We start from the raw sequence: 8,943 nt of genomic DNA, 5'->3' as shown, positions 1-8,943 counted from the left end.
CCCCTCTCTTCAGCCAGTTCTTCGTCAGCTGCAGTCGCTCTATACTCTCTGCCTTCATCGAGAGTCTCTGCGACGTCAGCGTTAGTTTCGCTGCACTGAAGGCTCGCTCACAGTCTGACGCCATGGCTGGGATCGCAAAGACGTCAAGGGCTAATTTACTCAACCGAGGGTACTGAGCCTGACGGTCTAGCCACCATCGCGCAGGGTCATCTGTCTCCTCTGGGGCTTGCCTGAGGTACGAGTGAAGCTCGTCAGGCGTCGCCCTTGCTTCCTGACTACGACGACTTCTCAGCCACTGTCTGAAGTGGCTGTCTTCTTGGGAAGATGGGGCTAATGAGGAGGCTGACGAAGACGCTAGTGATACGACTGACACATCGTCATCCTTATACCACTTATTGAAGAAGCGCTCCAGCCCCTTTTCCGCACTCCGTACCCATGCCTCTTGGCCATCTCTACCCCATACTTCCTTGAGGTAATTGAAGCCAAAGTAGGGATGGAGAATAATTGAAGCAGCAAAGAGGGGTTACTCAGCAAGAGCTGAGTAATACTTGTTCAGCTTCTGCCAAGCCAGCTCAATAGAGGTCCGAAGATTCACCTGGCACCCCTTCCGAAGACGACGGAACTGCGAAGTGGCTTCAGCCCTTCGCCGGGCCCAGTCAACCTCCACGTGATCCGGAAGAGAGCTCTCGTTGAAGGATCGCCGAGCTGAAGACCTCAGACTACGACTGTTGCGAGTAGGGAGTTGCCGATCCTCCTCCTCCTCATCTTCCTCATCCTCCTGTACAACAATAGGAGCAATCTCGTGATTGTAGTAATTCTTCCACTCCTCGAGGTGTTCAAGGATATACTCCATGCCAGTAATCACCTCCCAAAGGCGTCCATGACCGTCTCCCTTGCCCCATCCCTCCGTTCGTTTTGTCTGGAAAAAGAGGGGCTCCAGGAGGCTCTTGACCTCAACGAGAACAAGCCAATCCTCATCCGTCAAGTGATCAGAGATAGGAATTTGGAGGGATTCCTCGTCGTCGTTGAGACCTGAAAGGTAAGCCCGGATCTCATGCCTCTTCTCGACTGCCCTCTCGATCATTAAGTAGGTCGAATTCCACCTGGTATCATTGTTGAGGATTAACTGTAGCTCTGACGAGCTTCTGTTGAAGAGACAGTAATCAGAACCACCATCAACCTCCTTTGCGACCTTCTTGAAGCGTTCTGACCGTTGTGGAGAGGCGCGGATGAATCTCACGATGTTCCGAAGCTTGCCCACAGGCCCGGTCTTCCTCCAAAGTTTGAGATCTTCCTCATCGCGATGGACTGTCTGGTAGAATTCCGACTCAGCCTCAAAGGTCTCGAAGTCGCTGCCGAAGAGGAGGGACTTGGCCACAAGATTGAGGATGTGACCGTAACAACGCATTCGATGTGCTTTGCAGTCACGTGAAGTCATCCTGGGGTTTATCCGTGGGTAGAAGGAGGCCAAGCAAGTGTCGTTATTCGTAGCGTTGTCGCAGATCACTACTCCCATACGGCTGACTAAGCCCCAATCCCTCACAGTATCTTCGAGGGTGGTCGCAAGGTTGACACCAGAGTGGTTTCCTTGTTGCTGAGTGAAGGCGAGGAGGCGCGATTGGTGCTTCCCCTTCGAGTCAAGGAAGTGAGAAGTGACAGCCATAAAAGCATAAATATTCGGCGATGTCCATAGGTCGAAAGAGAGATGAATCCTTGTAGAGGCTTCGCGGAGTTCAGCCTTGACTGTTGCTCTGCCTCGACTCCATATAGTCTCAAGGTGGTCAGCCATTGAGGTTTTACCCCATGGCACCTGAGCGAATAGATCGACGTTGTGGAAGCGAAGGAGGCGCTGGAGGAAGGTATCGTCGAAGTGGTTGAAAGGAAGGTCTTGACCAACAATCGTAGCAAGGGCGAGATCCCTAATAATAGCGACCTTCGATCGAGGGATACTCGAAGTGGTGAGGCGGGGACGTTGCGAGGGGGGTGGTGTGGCTGTCTCGTCGGAAGAGGGGTCATCCCTGTGCCCATCAATGGGGTCACAAGGGCTAATATGATGGACCCTTTATGAGATTAGTAAGTTGCGAATAGCTTCACGACAATAAAGACTTATTGACGTAGATGCTCTTGAGCAGAGCTGGTGGCGACTGCGGAGAAGAATTCGGGCCGCCCCTTTTCGTCACATCGTTGGCAACACCAGTAGGCTGGCCCAGCTTCGTTGTTGCGACTGAGTTCGACAAGGAAGACTCCATAAGCCCGTACCCAAGTTGTACGGCCTCTTCCACCCTTACGGGCCAGCTGCTCCTCAATGACGAATCGCCGATTCCCCCATAGGATAGGTTGAAGGTCGGAGATGGAGGGATTCGAAGGGAGGGTGGCGGCGCGACTGGTAGCAACTTGGGCTGAGACCCTAGTTGGTGGCTGTCCTAATCTGGTAAGGGCAGTCACAGTGAGAGGTTCTGACATCTACGAATAGCCTTATCAGTAGACTGTACGGTAGACAGAAAAAAACATTACCTTGTATGTATGGCAGAGGTGGTAACAGCAACAGGTAGTGACCACAAGGGGATCAAGTAGGAGCTGGGAAGGTAAGGTTGGATAAAGCTAATAATAGAAATACAGCTATTCAAATGGGAAAAACGAACGCCTTATATCGTCAGCGAAGGTTAAGGAAAGAAATTACCGATCAGTAAAGGGATGAAGGGGCTGGTGGGTGAAGTATGGAGGGTGAGGTATATGACAGAGGGAGACTGAAATCCAGCACGCTCATTGGTCAAAGCACCTTAGTCAGAAGTCAAATCAATCAATCCAAATCGGGGGGGTTGGCTTACTTATTTGGGTGGTCTGAATAGCTTCATTTGCTTGACTTGGTTGGACTTTGCGTTGTTGGCGTTGCTTTGGCGGCTGCGCTGACCTGCCCTCGTAAAGAACCTTTGTAGAACCGGGTCTGGAACACACTGAGAATGAATGTACGTTCCTGGCGCTGCACTACGGTATCGTGGGGACAACAGGGGAACTTTTCCATGCTACATACCTCCATGATTCATGCCATGCAACAATGGGCGCCCGAGGAACGGAGCGGGCGAATGACGTCGGCCAAAGCCGAGCAACGTCTTCGCTACCATCTTTTCTCTCGTTGTTTCTATCGTGTCATAGAAACTTGTTCACGCCGGTCTTCAGTCTGTAATAGAGAGAGGCAGGACATCGAGGTCGCTGATGCCAGACCTGTAAACAGTCGCGTTCCAGCTCATGTAAGGCTTGAACCTCAGTTCTTGCTGAGGGGATATGACGACCATCGGATGTACCGTAGATGCAGGGCTGGCGCGCCAAACTGATGTTCCCTCTCTCCTTGAGCTGTCCCTTATCATTCTTTGGCATGAGTCAACAGCCTAGAGCCACGTGCTAGCGTGGTCTTGTTGTGCCTTCCGAAATGCAAACGGTTTCAAGTATTCTGATAAGCCATCGTCTGGTACGCCGAGAATCGTGCAACCCTACCATGTCAGAGTCTCCGATGGGCCTGTGTCGTTTTGGAGTTGTACTTCTCTATGTGCCTTGTGGACGAGCTTCCTCGCCATCCCTTCGCCAATATCGAGCTCGAACTTGTGAAGCCCTATTCACTACTGATTAGTCTAATTGGACTCATCAGAGGGGTGACATAAGCGGGTTGATATGTCGATGGAGATTTGGAAATGGGGGTTTGCAGACGAATGGGAACTGCTTGCAATTCAGTCATCATCCGTAAGACCACTCGAAGTCTGTCCCATGGGCCAACACATCCGGAAGAATGCGATGGGGTCGCGTTCATCGCGTCGCCTTGCGCAAGCAGAGAACGTTCAGTGACAACCCGAGTAACGAGGCCAATCGAGTGGCCAGCCTCAGCATGCAATAGGCCGGAGCAATTGTGGCTGAGATATCTCTGCCAGCTTTTGGCATCCGCGCTTCTGTGCTGCATACCGTATCTTCGCTCCCGATGATCTGCTACAATGTAATTGAGTCAAATACCGGCTTCTAGTTGTTGACTTAGAAATTTCTTCACCGCAGCCACTTGTGGCTGTTCTTGCTGAAAAGGTACGCGAAATTCAGCATGCAAGACAAACGGCTGCGATGAATTGACTCCCAGAAGGCAAGAATCGGAAACCGAGTCAAAAGCCACTTACAGCTGCTTGGCTTGCGGTTGGCAGAGCAAAAACCGGCTCAACATTAACAAAGCGCTGCGACGTACGAGCTGCAAGGGGAGTAAATCGGTGATGAGCGCTCAAACCGGCTCCATCACACCGTACCACAGAGCTCGTAATGGCTTTGTCCGAGGGAAGTCATATTTGAGGGCGATGCAGTCACATCACGGCATGCAGTCTCGACCGACACCGTGATGGATCAGATCGTATTCGTACCCAGATTCTGTTCGGACTACTCAAAATCACGAAGCCATGGCCCCTGTGGCGTCGGACGAGATCGTCTTCACATACGACAAAAAGGCGAAAGAGAAGGTCCGAAAATGCGGGGGAAGCGCGAAACGCAAAGCCCTGAAGCTGGGCCAGGGGGCCCGAGTGTTTTCGGCCGTCGTCCATTTCAATCCGACCTATGGAAAATTAGACGGTGCTGTCTACGTCCCGCAAGGCCAAAGTATTCCTGACGTGAATCAGTTCGTGAGTCTTGGCAATCGACAAGTCTTTTGGGGTTCGGACGGTTCGAACTGACGCAAGTCTGGACCAGCTGACGGAACTCGCCAACGGCATGCAAGGAATTGGAGGCCAACGTCGGGTCACACGCCGTCGACGGGGGGAGACCACCCCCAAGCCCAGTCAAACGACGGTGGAGGCAAGCGACAACAAAGTGGGGGAGTGACAGAATCCATGCATGCTTCTATGCGAGTCATGGACATAACCCATCCAGGATGGTCTGACTGTACTTAAACAGGCCAGCCTGTCATTTCCACCTGGCCCTAGCTCTGGAACAGTTATTAGGATAGCATTAGGCCCACAAGCCCGTGGTGATACCATCCACTCTTTAGTACGAATAAGACACTCTTTTCTGCTCACTCATATATGCATATTCCGCTGGCCACCCTGACTAACCGTCAGTTATGAGCCCAGTCGACTCTAGCAACTGTCGTCTTGATTGATTCCTTCAGCCAAGAGGCAAGGACCTGTCACTCAGACAGCATCAATCGATCAAGTGCATTGCAACTCTTGAGACTATTCAGTCTCCTTTGGCCAGCGCCAATCCTGCAGCCACACAGGCCAGGATCTTCAGCTTCAACGGAAGCAACAACTCTGCCTCTCTATAGGCAATCGATCCATCCTAACGATATCGATACAACCCCACAAGGCTACAATTGCCTCTTCCTCAACCATGGAGTCATCTAAGGTCACTCAGAAGCTGACTTCTGACGCTGACTGGACCAAATGGTACGGAAACCTCAAGCTGGTGGCTAGGATCCATGAGGTCTGGAACTATATAGATCCAGACCAACAAGTGGTGAACATCAGGCCCCGTCTTACTGAACCAAGCCCTGAAGCCGAGAACTTCGTCAACGAGCTTGCCTTGGCTAAGGCCAGACATGCCGATCGAATGGAAGACTACAAAAGGGCTAACAAAGGCATCATTGCCGTTCTTTCCTGGGTCACCTCCACAGTTGAGGCCCAGTACATCAACCACGTCAGTGGTAAAGAGAGTCTCAGAGAAATGATCATCGCTCTCAGGGACGAGCTTGCCCCGGATAACTACGCGAGGCAACAACTCATTCTTCGTCGCTATCAAGCTCACATGGGCTCAATCAAGCGATCCAAGCTGTCTGATTGGCTCAGCAACTACATTGACATCATGGATGAGGTCGTTGACGTTGGACTTCCAGCGCTTCTTGACCCAACCACTCAAGTTGCTGACTTCCTTAAGGCAGTCGAGCCACTCGCTCCCAGCTACTATACAACTGCTACCTTCTCCTTCAACCAAAACGGCATAAAGAAACCCCCTAAGGCAGGAGAGAAATGTGCTGGAATTCAACAAGCCAACTTCTTCCGTCAATGGGTCAGGTCCTTCCATCCTGACTGGCTATTCAAAGATGCCAAAGCATCTAGCTTCGCCACTTGGCAAGGAGAAGATGAGAAGGGCAATCCAACAGAGTCACAAGGGAAAAGAAACGAGATACTGGTTCCCAAGTGTCCTGCTTGCCTTGGTTATATAAAACACTGGGTCATTGACTGTCCTCACTTCAACCCGGAGAAGAGGAAGGCTAGTTACGACCCAAACCATCCTCAGAACAAGAAGGCTATTGAACGGGGTCAGGCCTGGCTTAAGAAGAACCCAAGGGCGCAGGGGCGACTCAACAACGCTAAAGTCTCCTCGTCAGCCTCGTCAGACAAGCCGGCTACTCAATCTTCCTCTCCACCGTACAAGGAGAACGCAGGTCAAAGTTCTTCCTACTTCAACCAAGAGCAGTCAGACTCCGATAGGGACACCGAACACAGTTCTGATTCCTCGTCCTTCTATGCTGCCCCAAACAGCGCTCCAGCAATAAGTCTATATGCTGGTTTTCCACTCCGGAACAGTGTTATCGTCGACTCTGGGACTGGATTCCACATCTGCAACGATCGCTCTAGAATGAAGGATCTAGACTTCAGCCATTCAACAGAGTTCACTACTGGAGGAGGAAGAATGACAGCTATCGCTCGCGGGACTATGAAGATCCGCCCTAACCAAGGTGGTCTCAGGAAGAAAGGGTTTATCGTACGGGATGCCTGGTATTGCCCAGACTACCCTGTAACCCTCATTGGAGCTGAGCCCCTGAAGGAAAAAGGCCTGATCTTCACGGTTCGCCATCCAGGACTTGAGACCAGAACAGGAGAGGTCCTGTATCACACACCTTGGAAACATGGTCAATATCTCCTGGAGTACCACAATCATGACTCGACTATTGCTCAAGCTTCATCCTTCAACAACAATGACACCTCGACGTCAATCCCAACAAATCCAACCCCTGATAAACATGTTAGCTTCGTTCTTTCAGACGCCCAGCCTGCTGTAAAGCGAGGTCAACCTAATTCTAGGGATCCCCTTACGCCCTCCAATGCAGAGGCCATGATCTGGCACGAACGTCTCGGCCATCCAAGTGCGAAAGCTCTCGAGCATCTGCTCAAGAACAGCCGGGGAATCAAGATTCAGGGGGTGACGACCATCGAATGCGAGGCTTGCAGCACAGGCAAGGCGATTCGTAAAGTCTCAAGAAGGAGGCCTGACCACAATCCGACCGCCCCAGGAGATTACGTCTCCATAGACTTCTTCACACTGAGAAGGACCTATAATGGTGAGAAGATCGTTCTGCTCGTAAGGGACGAATGGAGTGGGTTTACATGGGTCCGGTTCCTCAATTCTCGTAAGGAGGGACTCCAGGCGATCATTCAGATGGCCACATTTCTTGAGCAACAATACCACTTCAAACTCTCGATCCTTCGCCTTGATTGGGAAACAGCTCTTCGAAATGCCTTCGACTTGTGGGCAGCAGATAACGGCAAGCTTATTGAGCGATCTGCAGCCTATACTGGGGCTCAAAATCCAGCAGAGAAGGCTGGTGAGATTCTCTTCAAGATCACTAGGGCCCTACGATATCAATCACGATTCCCAGAGGAATTAGCCCCTGAACTTGTGAGAGCTGCAAATTATCTCAGCAACAGAATGCCCCGCAAGAGGCACGCTTGGCAAACCCCAGAGGGATTGATCAATTCTTGGCTCAACTCTAGGCCCTGGACTACTCATCAGAGAGCTGAGCTCCCCCAACTTGCTCATCTACGACGATACGGCTGTAAGGCCTACCCTCTCACTGCAACATACCTTAGAGGGGAAGAGAAGGCGAACAAGACCGAGCCTAGAGCCCACGTTGGGTATCTCTGTGGTTATGACAGTACCAACATTTATCGCATCTGGGTCCCAGCAATCAACAAGGTCATGAGGACCAGAGATGTCACATTCGACGAAACGAAGCTATACGATCCCAGCCAGGAGGATACCAGTCTCCTTCATCGAACGGAGCTAGAGAGAGTCTTCTCTATTCTGGAGATTCCGATTCCTGATCCTCAGAGTGAAGATCTCCCCATGGATTCACGACTGTGGAATGACGAAGACCTCCAGCATCATTCAGCTGCTGCAGTTGGACCGAGGGATGCCAGGGAACAGTGCTTCGACCAACAGCGAGAGCCTCAACTGCCTACTCCTACTGGCTCTCCAGGAACACAACTTCAGGAGTCACACACTCCTTCAGTTGAGGGGGTGGAAGAGCATGTTTTAACCTATACAGACCCAGAAGAAGAGACAGTTACTCAGCAACTGTCACTACAAACAACTTCAGACTCAGATCAACCTTTCATTCAGGACCCTCCTACTCCTGAGTCAACAACCCATGAAGAGTCACCCACTCCGGATACTGCAATTCAGGATCGCTCGCCCTCCACCTCATCATCATCCTCAGCAACGACCGCTGAGTCAACAATCCACGTCGCTGATTCTTCGGATGCTCCACCTCCTACTATAGGTACAGGGAGACCAAGAGGACGACCAAGAGGAAGTCGCAATAACCCTATTTACAATCGGGAAACGCCAATTGGTCAAACCAATCACCAACCAGAGGCAGCTACAAGATCCTCTCGCCGACTTAAGGATAGATCTTCATCAATCAGATCTTCCTTCTTCCAGTTGACAGATTCAACCAAGGAAAAGGACAGATGGGACGACTTCGCTCATGATCTAGGTCAAATTCATCGCAGAGACCTCCCCTCACCTCCCCAGAAATACTCCGAAGCAAAAGAGCACAAGTTCTGGCCCAAGTGGCTGGCAGCAATGAACGTGGAATATCGAACAGTCTGGAAGAAGGGCACCTTCGAGCTTACCAGACTAGAAGACGTCAATCAGAAGATCCATCGAATTCTTCCTCTCAAGTGGGTATATACCTACAAA

At 51.2% G+C, this 8,943-nt stretch overlaps 1 protein-coding gene across 1 annotated transcript; it reads left to right on the top strand.

Moving 5' to 3' along the window:
- Window positions 1-4,424: 4,424 nt before the first annotated feature.
- On the top strand, window positions 4,425-4,714 carry CDEST_01927 (uncharacterized protein; the record flags this gene model as incomplete). Its single annotated transcript, XM_062918086.1, has 2 exons — window positions 4,425-4,639; window positions 4,711-4,714. 2 exons carry the CDS (start codon window positions 4,425-4,427, stop codon window positions 4,712-4,714), a joined length of 219 nt encoding a protein of 72 aa, XP_062774137.1.
- Window positions 4,715-8,943: the final 4,229 nt, after the last annotated feature.

Source organism: Colletotrichum destructivum, chromosome 1 (assembly GCF_034447905.1).
Source record: "Colletotrichum destructivum chromosome 1, complete sequence".
Lineage (NCBI taxonomy): Eukaryota > Fungi > Ascomycota > Sordariomycetes > Glomerellales > Glomerellaceae > Colletotrichum > Colletotrichum destructivum.
This window is presented reverse-complemented; position numbering and strand designations above follow the sequence as displayed.